The 24,760-nt window shown below is 50.3% G+C and overlaps 1 protein-coding gene across 23 annotated transcripts in view; it reads right to left on the bottom strand.

Annotated features, from left to right (window-relative positions):
* Positions 1 to 24,760, bottom strand: part of DYSF (dysferlin) — a 231,080-nt gene that overhangs the window by 57,442 nt on the left and 148,878 nt on the right. For 8 of the 23 annotated variants that reach the window (XM_082356265.1, XM_082356262.1, XM_082356268.1 and 5 more), the window contains 5 exons: positions 23,974 to 24,003; positions 15,036 to 15,137; positions 14,756 to 14,917; positions 13,545 to 13,710; positions 13,017 to 13,093 (listed from right to left, as the gene is read on the bottom strand). In XM_082356265.1, coding sequence (XP_082212391.1) covers positions 13,017 to 13,093; positions 13,545 to 13,710; positions 14,756 to 14,917; positions 15,036 to 15,137; positions 23,974 to 24,003 — 537 coding nt within the window. Of the gene's footprint in view, positions 1 to 7,277; positions 7,341 to 13,016; positions 13,094 to 13,544; positions 13,711 to 14,755; positions 14,918 to 15,035; positions 15,138 to 17,925; positions 17,968 to 23,973; positions 24,004 to 24,760 lie in introns of all 23 variants that reach the window. The other 15 variants (XM_082356259.1, XM_082356258.1, XM_082356261.1 and 12 more) reach the window with 3 other exon arrangements.

Below are 24,760 nucleotides of genomic sequence, written 5' to 3' on the forward strand. Positions count from 1 at the left end.
GCTCTATGGTGACCTAAATGGGAAGGAAATCTAAAAAAGAGGGGACACATGTATATATATAACTGATTCACTTTGCTGTACAGCAGAAACTAACACAACGTTGTAAAGCAACTATACTGCAATAAAAAAAAATTTTTTAATAGAAAAAAAAAGTGAGAGTGTTTATAATGAATTGATCCCAATTACAGGAATTTCTATAGGCTCTACTTCAGGAATAAAGATGATCTCAGGAGGAGGAAGACCAGTCTACAAAACAAAACAGTCAACGTGGGCATAGTTAAAAGAAAAATCGATTACTTAAAAAATAATATTGCTTTAAAAGTGTCATTTATAGAGGTAGAACTAAAATATTGAACAAAAGTTTGTAAATTGGTAAGTGACTGGAATTAAAGCATCCAAAGTTCCTTGTAATATTTTGGAGGAGGCTATAAATACCAATTAAATTTAGACTTTGCTAAATTGAATATACGTGCTAAAGTTTCTATACTAATCGCTGAAGGAATAGAAACAATGTATAGCTTTGAAACTGAAAAGGGAAGAAGGAATGAAAAGACAGGGTGGGAAAAAGAGGAAAAAAAGAAAAAGGCAGGACAGTAGAATAAAATGGCAGAAATAAATCCAAATATATCAGTAAGACACAATTAATATATTAGACTGTCCAACTCTCTAATTAAGAGCTTATGTCAGAATGTACTAAAAAAACCAGGATCCATCTATTTGCTGTTCATCAGAGACACCTAAAACATAAAATCACAGAAAAGTTGAAAGTAAAAAGAAAAAGATATACCAGGAAAACACCAAGCAAGAGAATATGGTATAGCTATGTTAACATGAGACAAAACAGACTTTAAGGCAAAACTCATTAGTAGAGATTTTAAAAGGCAAGGAGTGGGGGTTTACTACGTATCATTAAAAGATTCAATTCTCTAGGAAGATATAAGAAATCTACAGTTGTTTGTGCCTAAGAACACAGCCTCAAATATATAAAGGAAAAGTAGGCAGAAATAACAAGGAAGAACAAACATCACATCAAAGCAGGGTGTTTTAATATCTCAAAAACTGATAAACCACACAAAACAAAATCACAAGAAAATAGATTTGAATAACACAATTAACATGTCTGATCTAAATGGACATGCTATATATAAAACACATTGGGAGAATACACATTCTTTTCAAGCACACACAAGATCATTACAAAAATTGACCCTGTACTAGGCCATAAAGCAAGTGTCAAGAAATATTGCACACAGACCACATTCTCTGAACCATAGTACTGTTAAGCTAGAAACCGATAAAAAGATAACTTAAAACATAAGTTAGGAATTCTAAAACATACTTTTAAACAATTCAGGTGTCAAAAAGAAATATGACAGAAATCAGAAAATACTCAGAACTAGAAAACAACAAAAATACCACTTACCAAAACCTGTGGGATGCATAAAGCAGTACTTCGAGGGAGTTCTATAGCCTTAAATGCTTACATTAGAAAAGAGGAAAGTTTGAAAATTGATGAACTAGGCATAGCACTTAAGAGGTTAAAAATATAACAAGCTCTCTAAAACTCGAAGGAAGAAGATAATAAAGAAAAGAACTAGAAACTAGAAAACAAGGAAACAACAGAGCTAAATCAACAGACATAAAAATTGGTTCTCTGAAAAGACTTTTACAGATCTGACAAATTTTGGCAAGAATAATAAAATATAACCTTAGGAATGAAAGGGGACATAAATAGAAGAAGAAAATTTTTTGAAACAGTAAGAGGTTATTATGAAAAACACTATGTCCATAATTTTTAGCAAGAAATGGATAAATTCCTAAAATATAAATCACCAAAAACGACTCACGTAGAAACAGAAAATCTCAAAGGTCCTATAAACATTTTTAAAATTTTTATCAGCAGTTTAAAATATCCCCAAGAAGAATGCTAAGTCTAGACAGTTTTACAAATGAATCTACCAAACCTTCAGGCAACAGATAATGTCAAGCTTTTATCATTTATTCAGAGACTAGAAAAAGAGCAAATATGCCCCAAGTCATTTTATAAGATTAATAATACCTAGATACCAAAACCTGAAAAGAACAGTATCAGAAAAAGAAACTCCAGGCCATTATCACTCATAAAGATTGATGCAAAAAAATTCCTAAAGTAAATATTTGCAAACTGAACCCAACAATGCAGAAAAAAGACAATGTAACATGACCAGGATAGATAGTTTCAGAACTGCAAAGTTGTTTCAGCATTTTTTAAAAACCTATTAATGTAATTCACCACATTAACAGATTAAAGGAGAAAAATCATATGATCACCTCAACAGATCCATAAAGAACACTGAATAAAATTTAACATCATTCATGATAAAAACTCCTAGCTAGCTAGTAATCACTCACCTGATAAATTTCATACTCAGTGGTGGAACATAAAAATATTCTATTTTATGGATAAAGAAGATGTGGTACATGTATACAATGGAATATTACTCAGCCATAAAAAGGAACAAAATTGGGTCATTTGTAGAGACATGGATGGACCTAGAGACTGTCATACAGAGTGAAGTAAGTCAGAAAGAGAAAAACAAATATTGTATATTAACACATATATGTGGAATCCAGAAAAATGGTACAGATGAACCGGTTTGCAGGGCAGAAACAGAGACACAGATGTAAAGAACAAACATGGACACCAAGGGAGGAAAGTGGTGGGGGGAGGGAGGTGGTGGTGGTGGGATGAATTGGGAGATTGGGATTGAAATATATACACTAATATGTATAAAATAGATAACTAATAAGAACCTGCTGTATAAAATAAATAAATAAATAAAATAAAATTCAAAAAAATATATTCCATTTTAAATTAGAGCAGATAAGAATACTCTCTATTATCAGTTACATGGAATATTAAACTTGTGGTCCTAGTCAGTGCAGTTGGGCAAGAAAAGGAAATAATAAAAAAGAAAAAGAAATTAAAAGTACACAGAAGAGGGCTTCCCTGGTGGCGCAGTGGTTGAGAATCTGCCTGCCAATGCCGGGGACATGGGTTCGAGCCCTGGTCTGGGAAGATCCCACATGCCGTGGAGTAACTAGGCCCGTGAGCCACAATTACTGAGCCTGCGCGTCTGGAGCCTGTGCTCCACAGCAAGAGAGGCCGTGATCGTGAGAGGCCCGCACACTGCGATGAAGAGTGGCCCCCGCTTGCCGCAACTAGAGAAAGCCCTCGCACAGAAATGAAGACCCAAAACAGCCAAAAATAAATAAATAAATAAAATTTAAAAAAAGAAAAGTACACAGAAGAATAAAAAAAATTTAAAGAGCTGGTTCTTTGGATGAAAAACAACCATAAAATCGATGAAATGCTATTAAGCCTAATGAAGTTAAAAAAAACAAACAAACAAAAAACATAAATTACAAAATTAGAAATGAGGATAAAAAACAGATACAGAAGGATTTTCTTTTACTATAGTAATATGTATACATCTATACTAATGTAATAAGCAATATCTGAAGACATCTAAGGCACTAAATTGATTGAAGAAGTAGAAAATGATCAAAGAATCCCCTTCCAAAAATGGTGCTGGGCCCAGTCTTACAAATGAGTACAGAGCAGATGCATCTTATACAATTGTATAAGGTATGCATTCCTGAAGATCTTCTAAAATTCAAAACTCATGTCATATAACACCATTTTCAAGAAAAGATGATGGGTATCCTGTTTACCAGCTAAATCATAAATACAATTCATTTGGCCACCACCTTTTAAATTACATGACTGTTAATCATTTTTTAAATGTAGATTGATTCACATTATTACACATTTTATACATAAAGCAAGACTATTAAAATGTTTTTTTTTTTTAAAGTACCTCTTTTATTTATTTATTTATTTATGGCTGTGTTGGGTCTTCGTTTCTATGCGAGGGCTTTCTCTAGTTGCGGCAAGTGGGGGCCACTCTTCATCGCGGTGCGCGGGCCTCTCACCATCACGGCCTCTCTTGTTGCGGAGCACAGGCTCCAGACGCGCAGGCTCAGCAATTGTGGCTCACGGGCCTAACCGCTCCGCGGCACGTGGGATCCTCCCAGACCAGGGCTCGAACCCGCGTCCCCCGCATTGGCAGGCAGACTCCCAACCACTGCGCCACCAGGGAAGCCCCTATTAAAATGTTTATATCACGTAATTTTCAACTTGCATAATTCATATTCATAAAGAATGGCTCTCATGTGTTTTCAAACCTTTAAACAATCATTCTCCTGCCACAGAGACTGTTCAAGAGCACAGGAAATGAGAGTACACTTCAAAAAATATTTTATAAAACTATTATAACCCTGATATCAAAACCTAACAAAGACAGCCTAAAAGTAATACTTATTAATAAAGATGCAAAAATCCCAGATAAATAATGACAAATCGAACTCGGTAATATATACTAGAAGTTCTCCTTACAAACTTCCCCTTAACCAGGATTAACAAACGCTACCCATTCTCTCTGCTAACGATCTAAGGTACAGAGCAGATGAAAGCCTGCAGCTAATCTAATTTATCCACTGCAGCTCCCAGCAGATGAGCTGTATGTTTACCGAGAGTTAATTGTTTGTTCCCAAATCTGCTTATGCCAGTTGTACTAATATGGTAATTAGATCAATAAGTAAATATTATAAAAATACATAAAATTTGAATTTAAAAAGAAAGGGCATTTTATCTATGAAAATGAACTTAATGCTGTTGATTTTTTTTTAATTATGAAAATTAAGTATGAGTGAGGTCACAAAAAGGTGAGGGGGATCTTATATGTTAAAAAAACTCCATGTTCATAGTCTTTTGCAGCTATCATTAAGAGCTCATCAAACTTTAATAAACCTAAAGGAAAAATCATAGCTAATGCATTATGAATGTGGTTTATACTGGAAAGACAACATGACACTCGAATAGCAGATCCAAATTCAAAGAGGCCTTGGCACATGTCAAATGATTGTCAAATGAAGATACATGGATATGATTAAAGAGAAATGTTCGTGGTACTTATATTTGACTTTTAATGAGTCCCTATTTAACCGACTTTAATTAGCCAACCAACTACCTATCTTGATTGACTGCATAAGAGGACTTCAATTGTAGTCAACTATAATACCATGACCAATTGACTGATTTGGGTTTACCCCAGGAATGCAGGACAATTATACATACATATATATGAGTGTGTGTGTATATATATATATATATGTGTGTGTGTGTGTGTGTGTGTATATATATATATAAAATGGACAATGGGAAACAAAATGATCATCTTGATAAATGCCAAATGCCATCGGATAATATCGGTCGGCCATAAGATGTTACGGGAAAACCCAAACGAACTTTCTGGCCAACCCAATATTAAACTCCCATATATAATTTTTAAGTTATTAATAAACTAATAATACAGGACACAACCTGACAAAATCAAGAATATCTATCTGAAACTACCAATCATTATCATAATGGAAAAATGACAGAGACCTTCTCATTAGAATCAGTAACTAAATAAGTTTGCTCGCTAGCAACTCCATTATCAAATGTCATTCTGGAAAAAGGAATAAGGTATAACTATTAGAAAATGACATGTTTATTATTGTTTGAAGAAGACAATCTTATCTACCTGAAAAACTCAACCGAATCAATTAACCACTGTCAGAAGTAATAAAGGCACTTAACAAAGAGTCTGTTTCAAAGTAAGTATACAAAAATATTGTTTTTCTATATTCTAGCAATAGCCAGTTATACAAAGTCATAAGAAAAAAAAAGATATTCCATTCAGATAGCAACAAAGACTATAAAATGCCTAGGAATAAACTTAACAAGAAATGGACTAGACCTATTTAAAGTAAACTAAAAATAACTCCTCTAAGGGACAAAAAATAAGACAATAGTGGAAATTAAGAAATTAAATGTCCAATGATAGGGGAATAGTTTATGGATGTCCATAAAACAGAATGACCTGCAACCATTTTTTAAGGAATATAAAGATATGGAAAAACATTCATAATACATTTTAAGTACAAGAAAATGCAGATATTTTTTAAAAGTACAATATGATCGGGCTTCCCTGGTGGCGCAGTGGTTGAGAATCTGCCTGCCAGTGCAGGGGACACGGGTTCGAGCCCTGGTCTGGGAAGATCCCACATGCCGCGGAGCAACTGGGCCCGTGAGCCACAACTGCTGAGCCTGCGCGTCTGGAGCCCGTGCTCCGCAACAAAAGAGGCCGCGACGGTGAGAGGCCCGCGCACCGCGATGAAGAGTGGCCCCCCGCTCGCCGCAACTGGAGAAGAGCCCTCGCACAGAAAACGAAGACCCAACACGGTCATAAATAAATAAATAAATAAATAAAAGAACGTGAATTTCTTTAAAAGAAAAAAAAGTACAATATGATCTTGATTTTGTAAAAAAAAAAAAAATAAAAGTATGTACACGTGCATAAGAGATATCTAAACATGTAGGCACATCGAAGTCTTAACAGTGCTTATCTCCAACTGGTAGGAACACAGGTGGTTTTAACTTTCTGCCTTACACTTTTTTGTGTTTTCTATATTTTCTGCAATGGATAAATCAGAAAACATTTGAAATGTAGAGTGCCTCTGTCTGGAAGCCATAAAACACCCAACACAGCAATGCCTCCTCTTGGCACCATGAATGGGGTTTAACTTTCAGCAAGTCCTATCTCTTATGTCCCCCCTACAAGTCTGGGGCTCCCCTTGACTTCATGAGTGCACGTTGAAGGACCCTCGACCCGTAAAGATAATACCTAAGGAATCAGCCCAGGAGGACAGAAGCATCCCTCCTGGAAACTGCAGGAGTGAACTGTGGGCCCCAGCAGAGCTCTCAGAATCTGCTGGGGACAGCCAGGGTGCCGCAGTCACACACCTTTCATGCCTCTGGGGAGAGTAGAGAAAAATCAATCTGCCTTTGCCCACAGAGGCCTCTTGTGTCCCACGTCCCAGCGGTCAGGGTCTAGAGACTTCCCTGTTTCCACTGGCCCATGCTACCCCATACAGGGAAACAAGATTAAGGTAAATCCCAGGATGCACCAAGAGATAATTCAGGAATGTCTGTTTCTGCAAATCTTCCCTCAGCTTTCTCCCTACCCCTCCATCACCACACAGGACAGGTAACTGTTTTCTGCCAGGGCTCAGAAAACTCCTTCCTTCCCCTCCCATCCCCACCTCCTCTGTTCCCTTCCTAACTCCTTACCCCCACTCAGCCCCCCTGGGAAAATCAAGGTGCCCACAAATAGGTAAACAATACATACATGATGACTGGATGGAGAAGATGCCATGTTAGTGGGGGTGAAGCCCGACAGACCGTCTGCAAGCTACAAATTAAACACGCTGGTTAGCAACAGGATTAGAGAAACCACTTCAGGGAAGACCGCACGGTCCCGAGGAAGTAGAGCTCTCCAACCAGGCACCCTGTGCTCTCTCTCCAGGGAGGCTGCAAAAGTTGTGGGAGAAACGTGTGCTTTGGAGCTGGACAAGTGTGGCTCCAAATCCTGGCCCCATTGCTTTACCAGCTACGTGACCTTGGACAAGCCCCCTGACCTCTCTGAGTCAGCATCTCCATCTGGAGAATGGGAACAAAGCCGTTGTGTTGTCACTGAGCTGCAGCGAGTATGGACGAGGTGAAGGCTATGCACACCTAGGACAAGGTGAGGCACGTGGGAGGGGCTCAGCCAATACCTGTCTCGTGCCCGCTTTCTCACTGCCCTTGGCACCACTGACTCCATGCCACTCTCACATGCCCTCCTTGCCTTTCAAACTTCCTGACCTCAGACGTACTCCAAGCTCCCCATCATCCCTGGTGGTTTCTTCTAACAGCTGAGCCACACCAACCCCTGCTTGGGGACTATTCCTAAACCAGTGCAGGTTTCTGAGTCTTCTGTCCTCAAGGACAAAACCCAGGGCATCATATGGCTTCCCCAAAACCAGGGGGGCTTTAAGAGTCTCATAAACACACCACCCCTATACTACAGAAACCTTGCTGCACTCTTTTCTGGCATCAGATCCCTGCCTGCAATCTCCTAGTACGGTGAATCCATACTTTATAGGCTGCAGGGTCCAGGAGGGCCTTGGTGGGGGTCAGGACTGAAGGCAGGGTGACTTTTTCAGGGGCCACTACAATAGTCCCAGAGGAGGTGATGGAGCTGTGGGTGGACGAGTACCAGTCTAGGTGGATGAGGCCAGGAGATGCCCTCTAGGCAGAGGAGACAGCAAGTGTGAAGGGTAGAGGAATAAAGCAGCACTGCCAGTTCAAGAGAGAGCAAACGGTCCAGGAAGGCAGGCTTGGGGGATATGGCTGGAGGGATGAGGAGACCAGCTGGGACCCAGGGCTGCCAGGGTGGGACCCTCTCTTCCTTTGAGTCTGGGGCAGGGGGCTCTGGGAGACTCCCCAGGAGGCCGAGCCCCTGGAATCGACCAGATGAACTCCACGTGAAGCCCGCAGCTGCCCAGAGACTGGCCCAGCCAGGCAGTAGCTCTGCCCCTCTGGTTCTCATCCTGAACCTCACAGAAGCCTTATTGTTATTTTTAATACAGTTCGTTTTTAGAAAGGTGAGAGGGAAACCGGCAGTTCACCAGTGCAAGAGGGAGAAAAAATAAAGCTAAACATAGTGCTCCAAAGGTCTGGGCCAGCTTCCGAAATTACATGTTCCCCTTTGGGATTCGGACATAATTTGCCGCTCCGGTTCTGGGAGCACGTTCCCACCTTCACGGCGTCCCAGAGACTAAAACCGGAGCAGGTGGCTCAAAATTAGCCCGAGCTGGGAGCCGGGGAGCAGCCGGCCCAGCACCCCACCCCACCGCACGGGTGTGGGGAGCAGGCCTCCTGATGCCTCCTGCACGCTAGCCTGGGGTTCCCCTACAGCCTCCCAGGCCCATCAGACACACACACACACACACACACACACACACACTCAGTACACCGTCAAACACATGCAATCAACACACATGTTGTCAACACACACACACACTCAGTACACCATCAAACACATGCAATCAACACACATGCTGTCAACACACACACACACTCAGTACACCATCAAACACATGCCATCAACACACATGCTGTCAACACACACGCACACACACACACTCAGTACACCATCAAACACATGCAATCAACACACATGTTGTCAACACACACACACTCAGTACACCATCAAACACATGCCATCAACACACATGCTGTCAACACACACACACACACACTCAGTACACCATCAAACACATGCCATCAACACACATGCTGTCAACACACACACACACACTCAGTACACCATCAAACACATGCAATCAACACACATGTTGTCAACACACACACACTCAGTACACCATCAAACACATGCCATCAACACACATGCTGTCAACACACACACACAGTACACCATCAAACACATGCAATCAACACACATGCTGTCAACACACACACACACACACACACACACACACACCTCCCACCACCAAGCCTTTGCCCCAGCTCCTCTGCCCACCAGGAAAGGCCTCCTCTCCCCTCTGCTGTTCTAACCCCTCTCACCAGCCCCCTCAGAGAAGCTTTCCTGATGACTTAGCCCACGCTGACCTTGTAGGGCCCAGAGTCCAAGATCTTGGTGTCCCTGCTAATCAAGCATTCATCGCTTTGCTATCACTCTGTTCATCTCATCTGGATCTTCCACACAGCCCTCCTCTCTCTGTCAGCCAGAGGGGAGACTTCCGAGAGCGCTCTTCCTCTTTATCCCTCCTCAACACACACATGTTCCCCACCCCACGGCCTGAGGACTTCAAGAGGAGACTCCTACCCAGGGTGATCTCCCAGAATGATAGGCAAGCGTCACCCTTGACCTGAAGGGTGGGTGCCTGAAGGTAGGTGATGTGTGGGATGGGCAGGGGGTGTCACCTCTACATGAGCCTCAAGACCCTCTAGGAAATGGTGGGAAGCCCACTCTGGGTGGCTTCCTGCACTGCTTCTCTTCCCATTTTCATCATCAGAACACCAAGAACTAGCAGACTAGTCGACAAAGACCCCAAGTTTGTTTGAAACGTAAAAGTAGAGCCTGATTCATACTCAGAGGCAGAATCAGAGACAGAGAGAGCAGCCTTGGGGGGAAGGGAAGGACAGAGGAGGCCACGTTGGGAGCAGTTCATTCACAGCGTGTTCCTGGTTGGAGGCAACACCTATCTGTTCATTATTTTTCTGTATTTTCCAAACTTTATATAATGGACATATATTTATAATCAGAGAAAAATGAATATATCCTTTATCTCAAGCAGAGCACTACACGGAAGGAAACACCTCTGTGCCCCTCTCTGAGGACACCCCCAGCCTGCCCTCAGCAGGTTAGGTGTCAAGGCCACGATGCTTGCAGCAGCACCACTACGCTTGCACACACATCTGCTCCCAGCCCCCCACCCCCACCTCTCACGCACACTCATGTGCACACACACCGCACACACCCACACTACCCCCATCCCCAGACTACGGCACTAAAATCTACACGAAGACAGCCACACAGACCAAGAATACACTGTGGGGTTGCCATGTGAGAGCTGATCTCATCCCAGCCCCCCTTCTCTTCCCAGAGAAGAGTCCAAAAGGCCAGGCATCTCCTTACTCCCAGAGACAGGTGCCCACCTACAAGTCCTAGAAGGTCAAGTGGACGGTTCTGCCTCATACATCCATTTCAGATCATCTCTAGAACTGGCCGCTCTTGACGGACACCGAAACATTTCTCAAAACCTGAGAAATGCTTGGCCGTGGTTGTCAGCCAATGGCACAAGCATCAGGAAAGTCTGGGGTATCTTTTTCTAGTGTGTGGCAGCCCATCCCAGGAACTGGCGGATGATGGCGAGAAGGTTCTTCAGCAGAGAAGAGGCAACTGAGCAAGGAGACGGGAGGGACCAAAACAGAAGCCGAATGTGGCAAGAGAGCATTTGCAGCTGGGGAGGAGCCTTCTGCTGGGTCCACAGCCAGAGCTGGTGAGCACAGCGATGGGGGCCGCGTCACGGGGGGAACGATACGGGCGGCCTAGAGACACGGGCTGGACAAACGGGAGCCAGCGAAGTCCAAATTCGGCCAGACTTCTCATCCCTCCATTCCGCAGAGAATGGGCCCTCTATCCTATCTGCACTGGGGAAGGGGTGAGGGGACAAGAGCCCAGCCAGAACTATCTGGAAAACCACTGGATCTGGAACCCACAGCCTCCTGGATCAGCCCCGGGATGCCCGGTCCTCCCAAGTCCTGCACAGGAGATGTGCAAGACAGAGTGTGGGAAGGATTTCCCGGACCAGCCAAATCGGATCAATGATCTCAGAGAAAAGCACAATACAAAATTGCTTTTTCCCCAAGCCCCCAGCAGACCCCATCAGGACAGGGCTTCCCGAAGACTGGGACTGATCTCCCTGCGGGCCTCGGGGCTCCTTGAGAATAGGGTTATGTCTCCTCCATCAGACAGGGAGCTCGATGAGGGCAGGGTCCAAACCTCCTCCACCAGAGCAGGCGGATCTCACTTCCTCCTCTCCCTGTCGACCTCTGAGGTCCTGTGAGCCCAGGCCCTCCCCACGCGGGCATGCCTCCACCAGCCCTAACGCCAGCTCCCCGCCCTCTGCCTGGCCACAGCTCTAGCCGTGTGCTCCCACCAAGAGTGCAGCCCCTGCTCTGGCTCAGACCCCGGGCCCCGGTTCACTCATGTCAACGCTGTAAGGACATCCAGCCTGGGCCTCCTTACCGTCTGCCTCTGGCTGTGCTTGTAGCCAGCAGGACCCAAGAGAGTCCCTCCCCATCTGAGTCTGTAGACATTTTGAGGGCAGCACACACAGAACGGAAATCCTGCTGGGCAAGCTCTACGCTTCCCTGCACAGACTCAGATGGCCCGCTGACGGTGGGGGTGGGGGGAAGCGGGAGCCAGCACTGGGCGCCCGGAGCTTGGGGCTAATTAGCTGCCTCATTCAGCTACGAACACCCACCCAGGCCAGAAGGTACTAGCCTTGAGCGTAGCTGAATTCTGTGTATTTGCAATTTCCATTTGGGAAAGTACTGCCTACACAGGCTGGGGGGCTCTGCCTCCGGGCAGCCAGAAGCTCTGGGAGCCCCAAGTGCCAGGGGTGCGGCCAGAATCAAGAGAAGCTGAGAGGGGGGTGACAACCTGGAACAGAGGGTGACAACTTGGAACAGAGCTATTCAAGGCTGGTGCCCACAGTGAGGCCTTTTTCCATCTCCACTGCAGGAAGGACTGGGTGGTCTCAGCCGTACAGGACCCAGAGCCACCCCAGGGCCCAAGGTGAAGAGAGCGCTCCCCCCTCAATAAGAGATGCCACAGACCTCTTGCCATGCTGTTTGGCACTGGTGTCTGGGTCACCAGCTCGCCCTGTTGTGGAGCACATAGCCAGGGGCTACCTCTTACCTGCCAACAGGGTTGGACACCCTTGCAGTAAGGCCCCTCTCCTGGCCCCCTTCCTCTCCTTCAGGTGGAGGGAATGGGGTGAGAGGGACCACTGGCTTGGACAAAGACCCCTCCTTCAAGCTGCCTGCCAGGTGCCACAGAGCACAAGCCCATAGATGAATCTCTCCCCCAAGGAGGGTCCTAGCTGGGTAAGGCGATGGGGCTGGGGCACCCCAGAAGCTACCAGTCACTCCCCAGCCTGTCCTCCTTCTCTCCCGTTTGCTCCTTCCACCCTGATTTCCTGGGTGATTTCCAGGAGAGAGCCCTCAATGTGGCCCTCAAGGTAGTGAGGCCATTTTTCTCATATGCTTTGGGGGAAATGATTGGGTCTTGACCAGAAGACCACATACAGCCTCCCCTGCAACCCCCAACCTGCTCCCAACCGGACTGAAAGCTCCTAACTGGGGCCATCCATCTGTAAGGTGTCCAGCCACCAGGCTAGAGAGAGAGTGTCCTATGGAAGCCGCGTGATAAGGAAGGGAGGGCAAGGGGCAGGGAGAGGGCAAGCAAGCCAGCTCCTGGAAGGAGCCAGTGTCTGTCCCCGGGGACCCATCGTACCTGGATGGGGATGAGGGGCTCCTTGTCGTCGATGTCAATCAGCACATCTTCCCCAGGACTGAGTAAGCTCACGTCATCTGTAGGGGGCGCAGTGTCCAGGCCTGAGAGGGGGCTCCCTCAGGGGCTCTCCCCTCCTGAGCCACAAGACTCAGCCCTCGGTCTTGCCACACTTTTCACTCCGTGTCTTCCTCTTCCTCCCACCCATCCTTCCCTCTCCCGTCTCCCTTCGCGCTCCCCGTCTCCCCAGCTCTCCCTCTGGCTCCCTCCTCATCCCACTGACCCCTGTATCTCCCTCTCCCTTGGCCTTTTCTGCACCACGCCCCACCTCAGCATCGACCCCCCCACCTCTCCTGGTGGGCCCAGCCCAGGGCCAGACGATGCCCTGAGGGAGACCCGTCCCCACCCGTCCTTCCGGTCCTCTCATTCAGGGCCCGGTAAGAGGAGGGCTTCAGGATGCGTCTCAGCTGGGAAGTCCACCTGTCCCAGCCCCCTCTGCCTCCCCACCCCCGTCAACAGCCCCTCCCCTACCTGGGCCGCCCTGTGGGGACGGACTCTCCTCTGAGTAAGGGTCGCACAGGAAGCTCTCCAGGGAGCGGATGGTACACTGGCCCACCACAGGCCGGCGGCCAAACTGGCGATTATCAATTACCTTGATCACGACGGGGGGACAGTAGAGCTCCTCCCTGGGCAGCATCTGGGGGGAGGGGGAGGGAAGCTCTGGGCAGCAGCCTGACCCCATCTCTGGGAGGTCTCAGAGGAAGGCGAGCCCTTCTTCCCAGGGCAAGTCCAAGGAGCAGAAAATGCTCTCAACCCACACAGAACCCCCAAGAGCCAGCAATCCAAACGGGTGGTTTGCCGAGCCCAGGAGCTGGCCAGGGGAGAAGCCACACGCCCCTCCTGTCTGCCTCTTGAATGCTGTACGCACAGGCTGACTTTCCCCTCACAGTTTCACCTTCCAGACACATCCAGCTCAACCTAAAGTTAAAACAAGTCTACTTTCCCTGAACCCTCACTGGCCGGGGAAGCAAAGAAGGGAGAAGTTGGCCCGGGACTCAACATTTCTCGCAGACAGACCCCCCCAAGCGGATACTCAAGAGTTGGCTTCCAGCCCCAGATTCTTCTCCCCCCAACCCTAAAAGCACTTTGAACACAACTTGAAATAATTTATATGCTCTCCTTCGGTGGCGGCTTTGGCTCAGCCAAGAGGCGGCTCCTGTTGACAGCCACTGGGCCTGGAATTTCTATAGCACTTTCATCCTGCAAACCATTTTCCTTTCCTCAGACTTGCCTTACTCTGGTCACTAGGCCCAGGCAGCCCAGGTTGCTGGAGAGGGCTGAGGCCTGCGGGCCGCGGGGGTGAGCCCCTCTGCGGGGGCCCAGGCTGGGGGAGGACCAGGTCCTGGAAGGTTTGGAGGAATCCTGGAAGCTCAGAGCCCTGGCAGGGAGCACCGGGGGACGGAGGCCGGCCCTGAGAGGGGAAACAGCCACGGATGGGTCCTTGGGAGTTCCGCGGACTCCGGATCTGAGGAGGAGGGGCCGAGCTGTCCCCTCTGCGCTGCTCGCAGGCTGCATCTCCTCCAGGGAGGAGACAGCATTTCCTCCCATTCTCCGGTGAGGTGGGAGCGATGCCGTGACCCACTCAGAACCCCGCAGGGAGCCAGACCCCAGGCCGCCTGGGGCCGCAAGGAAATTCTAACCACCAGGACTCCGGAAGGGGACGGCGGGGAGGTCGGGCTCACCACTTCCATGAAGAGGGTGCAGATGTCAAAGTTGGGGTTCTTCCGGAGGTTCTTGATGACACAGGACTGCACGCTCTGGCCCCCGCACTCCACCACCAGGCTGGGGGAGGACACGCTGGCCAGCTGGTAGCTTTTCATGTTCCGAAGGCCCCACGCCAGGATCTGGGGGCACGGAGTGAGGACAGCAGCTGGGAAGGCCCCAGGCCCCAGAAAGGCTGGGCCAGGAAGAGGAAGGGCCCAGCTGCCCACAATCCCCACCCCGCCACGGGGGCGGGCTCACCTCGATGGCGGTTCGCTGGAGAACCGGCTTGATGTTCTGGGGGACCATGTAGATGTTGGCCTCCCTCTGGGGTGGCGGGTAGGGTAGGTCCGTGTCCTCCGACTGCAGGGCAGCAGGTAGAATGGAGGCAAAGGCAGGAGGAAGACCAAGGCGGAAAGGCAAGAAAGGAGGACAGACGGGATGGAAAGAAGGATGTGTGGAGAGACACAGAAACAGAGCGGCGAGGACACAGAAGTGGGCAACCGGGCAGACAGAAATGAGAGAGCAAAGTCAGTTTCCCAGGCACCATCTTCTCTAGGATCACAATTCTAGCCCCTTGGCCCAGGGTTCAGGTGATCCTGTTTCAAATGAGCCCCGGGGCACCCCTCCTCCCACCAACGAGCTGCTCAGGGTGACCCCGTCCCTGTCACACATACACGTGTGCACACACGCGCACACACATGCACTGCCCCGTCCAACCTGACACATCCACTTCAGCCCCTCTCAGTCCCGAGAGGACCACGTGCCCTCCTGCTAGCCTGGTTCTCCTGCCTCCTGGCTCAGACCCTCCCAACCTACCACCCGCCCTGGTGTTCCGTCTCCAGCCCCAAACTCCCACCTCTCACACCTGTCCTGAGGTGTGACCCATCTGAACAGAACGCTTGCACCGTGGGCCAGAAGGGGTATTTACAAATAGGAGAAGGGGACAGAAAGGCCCACCATCCACGGGCACCAAAGGGCCTACCGGGGAGGCTCCTTCACACCACAGACCAGAGATGAGCGTGGCCCGTATCAACCCTACCTGCTATGGGTTTGCCAAAAAGACTTGGGCAAGAGTCCTGTAGAAATACATAGGGAGGCAGGTGGGGCAATGGAGGCAGGTATTACCGTGGATTAGACAACTACCAAGTCTGACAGTGGTTAGGAACACGGGCTCTGTGTATGGATCCTGACTCCACTACTTACTGAGTTAAATAAGTTATTTCACTTCTCTGTGGCTCAATTTTTTTCATCTATAAAATGATTATTAAAAACTATCAACCTCTAAAGGTTAGTGTGAGGCTTGGAGAAGTTAATACAACATTTAGAAGAGTGCCTGGTTCATGTAAACTCTCAATAGGAGCCCACATGGCACCTTTGTGACAACTAGAGAAGGATGACCCTTTCTTAAAACTCTTTACTTCCACGTCAGAAAATCATCATAGTTTAGTAGTTTATTAGAACGAGACACTTTACTGCCACCTACTGGAAATTGTTATAATAAATAAAAATACATGATGTCTGCACTGGAAATCGCACCCCCTTAGACCCAGTGCTCTTCTGCAGTGCACAACCTGCACATCCATACATGGAGGCCCTGACACTCAGGAAATGTTAACTATAAATAGAAGGGCTGTTCTGCGTGCTTTACAGAGCTTGCCTCATGTAATTGCATTAATAAACAATGAAATCATTGGATTCATTCTCCAAGTGACTTGCTCTGGGTTACATCTCAAAGGATGGTACATCCATCTACAGATGCTCTGACGTAGATGGTGGGAGCAGCTGGAGCATTGAAACACAACAGCTTCCTCCCGCCTCATCACTTCACAGCCAATCCCAGCTGTCACTCCTGCCAATGACACACTGATGATGCTATGCTTCATGACCTGGGGTGGTAAGAAGCTCATTTCTAGAATCAAACCAGACCTTGGTCCTAGTCCTAACTAGAACTGAATTACAAAACAGAACAGAGTCATACATTTAGAAAACACACTTATGGCTGCTTAAGGGGAAAGGTGAGGTGGGGTGATGCATAAAACAAGAGTTTGAAATTAGCACAGATACTGTTCCATAAACCAAATATGTAATAGACAAGACCTACAGCTTCTGAGCTATTTGACCTTGGGCAAATTATTCAACCTCTGTGACTCAGTACCCTCATATGAAAATCCGGGATAATGAAACTCTTACAAAATTGGTCTGAGAATTTAACAAGAGAACAAACATAAAGAGTTTCTGGCACACAGGAGGTGCTTAATAAACAGCAGTGACTAAAATGATCATTGTATTGTTGGTGGTGCCACTGTTTTCATCACTAATGTTGTTGGTGATCCCCCAGTGACTTGAGCGGAGCTGAGCCATCAGAGACACCTCTCAAAACAACGCCAGCTGCAGAACTATCCCTACGTCCCCAGAGCACAGAGTGAAGGAATTCATCATTTTCCTCCAGACCCACAATGCAGGTGACATGATATTTTTAGACTGGCTGAGCACCGGACGCCATCAGGAGAAAGAGTGATGAGCAGGGCTGCCACGGGCACAACTCCAGGGGGCGCTGTGCCCGTCACAGTTCACCTGAATGGTGCCCCTGGAGGCTGGAGGCAGAGCCCGCGGTGGCCTGGCTGCTATGGGGACGCCTGGCTTGGTGTCCACCCTTGGCACTCCAAGGCCACCTACTGCAACAGCTGTGCAGCAGGGGTTGCCTCTTTTTGAAAAAGGTTATGCCTGAAGGCCTGCTGGTGGCCTGCTCAAGGCTGATGCCCAGCCCACAGTGGGCCCAGGGCCAAAAGCCCATGACGAAAGAGACAAATAGAAGAGGTCAGGGAGGGAACAGCCCCGGGCTCCTGGGTGGGGAGGCGGAAAGACCAAGCCTTTCTCATATGGCTGCAATGTTGTCCTGAAATCACCCAGGAAAACTCATGAATATACTTCCCCCAGAACATTCCTCTCCAGGTCCCCAGACTCTGGGCAGTGTCCCTTGGATTCCTTTTTGTCCCTCACTTCCACGTCCCGCCTTCCCTCTGGGCTCCTCCAGCTCCCCTGTGAGGATATTCCTCTCTCTGTGCAGACGCCCAGGCTCCCCACCGCAGGAACCTGCTTACAGAGGAGGACAGGGACCAAGAACCTGGAGAAGACCGGGCTCCAGTACCGTTTGCAGGAGGCCCTGGAGGAAGACGGCGGGTGCACACAGCTGTGGAGCGCCAGGCCCGGCCAGCAGGAAGGAGAGACAAGCAGAGACAGCGGTTAGAGGTGCATCCGCAGGGCAGCTTATGAGGCACAAGGCCCCCAGTCTCATCCCAAGGCCACCTCCATCCACCATGCCGTCCTCAGTGGTCCCAGGACATCCTTGCTCCCTGCACCTTGTTGCCATTCCCCAGAATCCCTGCCTCTGCGGGGGCTCCCCTCCGCCTGCCAGCTGCCACCAAGTCCTCTGTCCCCTCCCCACTGTGCGCACCGCCCCGCCTCTCATTATCACTGCACATCTACGCCGCCACGCGCTCTGGCTCCCTAACCCGGTCTCATCCAGTGCGCCCCAATTTTCCACACCATCTGCTGGATTTTTTCCTTCCGCATTTAAAGACAGTCTCAAGATGGTATCTCGGGTCCATCCACACCTTCCCTCTGTGTCCTCTCCTGCAGCCTGCCACCCTCTCCTCTCTCTCTTCCTGAAAACGGCTGCCTCCATCCCCTGCCTCTCCCTCGCTACCACACCGCCCTCTCTGCCCCGTGCACTCGCTCCGCCCCTTGCACCCCCGCCCTGGAAACTTCTCTCTCCAAAATTAACAACAACCTGCTTGTAGCCCAACCCAGAGGAAACTCACAGGCGCCTATCTCTCGCCCTACCTCAGCAGCATCTGGCCAGCTGACCTTGTCCTCCTTCCTAGAGCCGTCTGTCTAGCTCCTCGCCGCTGGCCCCTCCGCCCTCTCTACCCTCCGTTGGCTGTGTCTCCCTGGCAGCCTCCCCCCGCTCCTCTGCCCAGCCCTCCCCTAGGCTTTCTGCTCCCAAACGTCTCTCCTAAGCCCCACACTCACATTCCAACCTTACCGCTACTTCATCCATGTGTCCTCCTGGCCTCTCACACCGAGCTTGTCCCAAACTGGAATGTCTAAGATCCCTGCTCTCTTCAAATGTCATCTCAGAAACCAGCCCCAAAACCTGCTCTCTTCAAATGTCATCTCAGAAACCAGCCCCACCATCCACCCAGAGAGCCAAGCCAAAAACGCCACGCCACCCTTGGCTCTCCTTCCCCTGGATTGATCCCCAAGCCTTAGGGCTCTGTCTCCTAAATCTCTCCCAGGCCCACCCACCCATCTTCTTTCTTGGGTCTGGGTCACCACCATCCCTTGCCTGGATTCACCAGCATCATCCTAAGCGATCTCTTGCATCTGGTTTTGCACATCCCCTTGCAATGAATGTATGCTGTACTCTGCAGCCAGGGAAGACTTTCTAAGAATGTCACTCTCTTTAAAACCCACCCACTCAGGATGAAGTCCAAACTTCTTGACGCAGCCTCCAAGACCCCTCACCTTCTAGCTCCTGCTGACCTCTCCGGTCTCGCCTCTCACCACCAACTTTCCCCTCTGGGACCCCAGGCAGTGATGAGCCGCCTTCCCCTTCTGAACGCCAGCAGGCTGCAGGAGGCCTCACACTCTCTTTACCTGTGAGGTTGGAGCTCACTGGTCCCTCTGTCTGAAAGGCTCTTCTGCCCACTTCATCTGGCTACCTCCTACTTGGACTTCAGGTCCACTTAAGTGTCCCTTGGAGCCCCAGGTTTAAGTTAAGCACCCCACGGTTCCCAGAACAACTTGTCCCATTGAAAGACACATCAACCTGGGTCATTTCTGTGTGTTCATTTGTCTGTGTCCCTTGTTAAACCAGCAATTCTACACACAGGGACAACAGCTAAATCCCCTGTCCAATAAATAAAGGCTTACGAACAGATAATTGAAGGCAGGGAGGGAGGGATGGCAGAGGGCGAATGGACGGGGGGATAGGGGGACAAAGAACCGACTCCAACATACTCTCCCATCCTTCCCAACGCTCTTGCCTGTGTCAGTCTTGCATTCTCACCAGCCCCTCCTTTCCCCGTGCCTGCTCATTCCTCCCTCTGTTTGAATGGGCTTCCTTTGCCATCTTCCAGAATCTACCCCATCTTTCAGGGCCTAGGTCAAACGCTACATCCTCCAGAAAATCTCCCCAACCACTCCAGAAACTCCTTACAACCCTACTCTCTGACTTCTTTTACCTCTAATTAAGCGACCCTGGGCTCTGGTTGCCCAAGGTCCTGACTGGTCTCCCACATCTCACGCTTGGGAGTCCTGTGGCACCAGCCAGATGGCCACTCCTGTGCCCAAGTTTCTCAATTTTTTTCTGGTCCAGCCCATCTGAGAGGCATGAGATCTCCTTCCAGGACAGTGGCTCTCCGTGGGGTGGGCTGCAGCGACCCCTATCAGCACTGCCAGGCAGGGAGGGGGTGGGCGTAGACTGAAAGCACCGCCAGGACATCCTGATTCACCGTCCTGTGTGTGACGGGGGGCTCCAAGGCAGCCATGGTGGGGTCCATCCCTTCCATGCTCGTCCACACCCACCCTGAATGCAGGGCAGATGTGGGGCTGCTACACTGACGGGGTTCTACAGGTGTGCAGGGCGCTTACCGAGACAGCTCAGACCAAGAGGACGAGGACACAAGGACAAATGAGGCTCTCTCCCCACTTTAAGCAGAATCCACCTCCTGCCTCCTTTCATCTCTCCGTCCTGCTGGCCAGTTCAGTACAGGGAACTGAGGCCCTGAGCCATGAGGGGGGCTTCCTCTCCCAGTCCCAAGGGCCACCACACTAGACAGAAGTGCATTCCCAGGGCTGGGGCAAGTGTGGGCAGGCCCCTCCAGCCACCTAGGTCAGTGTTGTCACCAGTAGCCCACAGACCCCCTCCTCACACAGCAGGGCACAGTCAGGTGACCCTCTGGACACTCAGATCCTGGCTCTTCGGGGAGCTCCGTGCAGGCGCAGCCGGGCGGGCTGGGAGGGCTCCGCTGTCTGCCTGCCCCACCCAGCTCGTTAGGAACAACATGCTGCTCTAATTACACTTCCCAGGAAAAACAGTGTTTTAAATTAAAGCCTTGGGGGAGGGATAGGGGGATGGGGGACCACTGGGCTTATTTTCCTGATTGCAAAACACCAAATTTTTCCTTCTGGAGGATTTGGGGGTGCAGGAGAGTACCTCATGTACATCTCAGACTAAAAGCCATAGCCTGTTGCCTGGATTAGGAAGGGGATGGAGTGACATCTGGTTGGCCCCCAACTCTCAGCAAAAAAGCCACGGAGGACGCTCTCCTTTCTACTAGGGCATGCCTCCACGGAGCATGACAGGAGCATCAGAACCAGGGGCGATACTCCGAACCACGCCCCCTTAGGTGCTCAGGACCACAAGCCCCTGCTTCCACCTCAAGGGTTCCCAGATGGGGTCCTCCGCACAGGCTCCACATCCTAGGAGCCCTCAATTATTAAGGAATCTGCCATCATCTCTTCTGCTGTTTGTGTGTGTGTGTGTGTGCATGCGTGCGTGCACGCGTGCATGCTCTCGTGAGTGTACATATTTGCACACACTCACACATGCCTGTGCACTCTCCATTTCTCAGGAAATCTAAAATTGCAGTTTCTTTGAACTCATTCCCCTTGGCAGCGAAGACCGCCTTTGTTCTCCAGACAAAAAGGAAAAGAAACGAGACAGAGGGCTCAGAAGAGGCGGGGAGAAGGAGGGAGAGAGGGAGCCTGGGCCAAGGAGCAAACAGAGGAAAAGGGAAATGCGAAGGGAGAGCAGGACAAGGGGAAGAGCAAGGCTCAGGAAGAGGGGAAACAGCAAGCGACAGACAGAAAGACAGGCTGGGAGCTGGAAAGAAACTCTCCCCTCCACCCGTGAGGACCCAGGTCTCCCAGACACCAAAGCCTCAAAGACACAATGCAACAGTGCCCCTTCCCGACCAAGAGCCCCTGGAGAGGGATGCTCCAGGTGGGCAAACAGCCTGGGGGAGGGGAAATCTTGTTGCCCACCAAACTGGCCCCACGCGGTGACACGCACCCCCAGCCCGAGGCACTGCCACCTGGACCCCCAAAGAGAGCTCAGAGTCACCTCTTCCAGGAAGCCATCCCTACCGTCCTCCATCTGCTCTAGGAGCGCTCAGGCTGGGTAGATGCCTTTCACCTCATACATGACACTGTCTCCCACACAGGCGTGGGCTGTGCTGGCCAGAAGGCAGTCCCCAACGGAGAGGCCGTCCTTACACCATGCTTCAGAGTCACTTGCCCCTCTCCATTCCCTCTCTAGCCTAGTCCCCCATCACCACATCTGTCTCAAAAGCCTCCTAAGCTGGTCTCTCCTGCCCCTCGCTCCCCAACCCAAACCTCTCCGCAGCCAGACGGCTTCCTAACACACCCATCTGCCCTCTCTGCTCCCAGACTTTTGAGGGCCCCGGTGGCCAGTGGCCCAGAAGCTAAGCTCCCGGCATGGCTTTTCACAGCCCTCCGGGATGGCTGGAGCGCTCTTCACAGGGATCAGGCCGGGAGTCTGGAGGGGGCTGAATGAGGGATACCAAGCAGGAGCTCGGCCGCAGCAAAGAAGACAGAAAAATCTTGCTAAGGCGTCAGGCTTCCAGCAGGACCAGCGACAGAGCAGCAAGATTAACCTGCCTCCACCCCGCCCCTGGGGATTCTTAAAACCAAATAGGACCCAGGACCTCGGCATGAGTCTTAGCCTTCAAGTGCAGGGGAAGAAAGAGGCAGAGCTATGGGCCCCAGGGCCAGGGCGGGAGACCTCTGGGGATGAAGGGGTCACAAGGTCACCTCCTGGGGTGGTTCCCTGGACCAGCTGATCCTCCATCCATCCTACTGGGCCTGGGACCCTTTGAACGTGCTGGCCCAGCCCTGTGCCCAGCAGACCCCCAGGACTTGCTCTCCTCTGGCCCTGCTGACCCACCCCCGCGCCTCAGCCTGTGGCCGGCTGGCCCTGCGGCAGGGCACTTGGCCCTCGTCAGGCCCTGGCCCCAAAGCTGCAGATTTTGATTTGCTTCCTGACAACAAGACCACAGCCAGATCCCTGCTCTTGGAATCTGAGCCTTCACTGTTATATATTACAAATCCAGTTATTAAGGATTTTAACTTTTTTTAATAACTCATCCCTGGGCTGGGTCTTCTTCAGAGCAGGCTGTGGGTTTTGGCCACAGAATGCTCTCAATCAAGAGAGAGGGCTCCGTGCTGCTTCCCTGGACAGGACTCTGGTCCCCTTTCCAAATCGGCAGTCTTTCGCAACTGCAGCCAGAAGCAGGAGGCTGCCTGTCAGGCGCAGTTGCGGCCAGCTCGCTTGGCGGACCCCACCTCGGTCTGGGAGCCGAAGGAAGTGAGGTAAGGGGCGCGGGGCCTCTGCGGATCCCACATCCTGACCCTGAACTTCAAGTCCAAATTGCACTGCAAATGTCAAATGGTGTTCGCTCGCAGCCTGGGGATTCCCTGACGGCAGGAAGTGGCTGCCCTTTTCCCAACCCCCATCTGACCAGGGCTCTCCTTCCTGTCTCTCTGCCCGGGCCTTTGCCTCAGCTCACTCTTGAGGACCTGCTCACAGATGTGCAGGAGGCCATAAGGAAATGTGCTCCTCATCCCACACAGCAAAGGGCATAGCCTTGCTTCATTTGGATGCAAACCCCAAACTTCTCCCAGAAGCTAGGAATCCCCAGCTTGTCCCGTTCCCTAAAGCAGCCAGGCCCCAACCTGGTGCTTGGTCCCTTGGGCCAGAGGCACGTTCCCAACCTTCTTCCTAAGCGCTACGACAATGTTTGGCTAACGCCACCTCCACCAGTAAGGCTTCCTTGACTACTCTGGCCCCTTATGAACATTTTATTCTTGAAAACATGCCACTTGGTACTCAGCCAGTTGAGGCTCTGTACTGCTGTCCCGGGTGTCTGGGCAAATGTGGCTTCCAACATAGCAGCAATCCACCTAAGAGCCAGACTCACACCAGGACACACCCTAGGCAGCCCTGGATCTACGCAGAGTGTGGGAAATTAAATCCAGACAGGGGTCCATGTGACAGAGGCACACTGGAGTACTAGGAACCAGGAAGACTCCAGGGCATGGCCTTCACCTTCCCTCTGTCTCTGCCCACCTATCCCCAGCCACAGGCCACAGCTGTGAGGGACCAGCTCACCTCTTCCAGGATCCCTGATGTATCCTGCACCTGGACCACACCATGGGACAGTCCACATCCAGGAGACGGTGGAGGGAGAAGAGGAAGGAGGGTAAAAGTTTACCGTTAGTAACAAGGACCACTAGGCTGGGGCAGAGATCAACACACCAGATGTCTCCCTACAAGGAGCAAACAGAAACCACTTCCCATCTAGGGTGAGGGTGATGTTCTTCCCAGACGCGCCCTCTACGTGGTCCCTGAGAAAGAAGGTACAGCAAACGTTGATGCAGAGGGACTGGTGGGAGAGGCCAAAGCATAAACCTGGAGCCCAGGCATCTCTAGAAGTGACAGGAGAAAGGAGACTGACTAACAGACAGGTGCTGGGAAGGTCCCGGACCCTGTGTAACAGCCCCAGGAGGCAGTCAGGCCTGAACCCCTGGAGCCGCTGCTGGAGATGTGGACTTGGAGAAGCAAGGAGAAGCAACCTACATGCCCAGGGCTGGCAGAGCCGAGAGCACAAGCTTGGACTGAACAGGGAGCAGGAGAGGGAGAGGGAGAGAGACTAGAGGGGGTGGGAGGAGAGGCAGAGGGTGGAGTGGGGGCAGGGGGCAAGGAGGGCTTGTACTGTCAGAACTGTGCAAATTGCCTGGGCTCCCTGCCTCGTAAGGGGAGAAGCATCCAAACAGAGCCCAAACGACCACTTCTCAAAGCTGCAGCTGAGCCTGGCCGGGCAGAGGATTCCTGAATCAAATTAGCCTGGGTACCAGTAAAAGGTTTACATTTTTCATGACCCCCAGGAGAAGGAAGG

Source organism: Balaenoptera borealis, assembly GCF_965194805.1.
Source record: "Balaenoptera borealis genome assembly, chromosome: 15".
In the NCBI taxonomy this organism is placed as follows: Eukaryota; Metazoa; Chordata; class Mammalia; order Artiodactyla; family Balaenopteridae; genus Balaenoptera; species Balaenoptera borealis.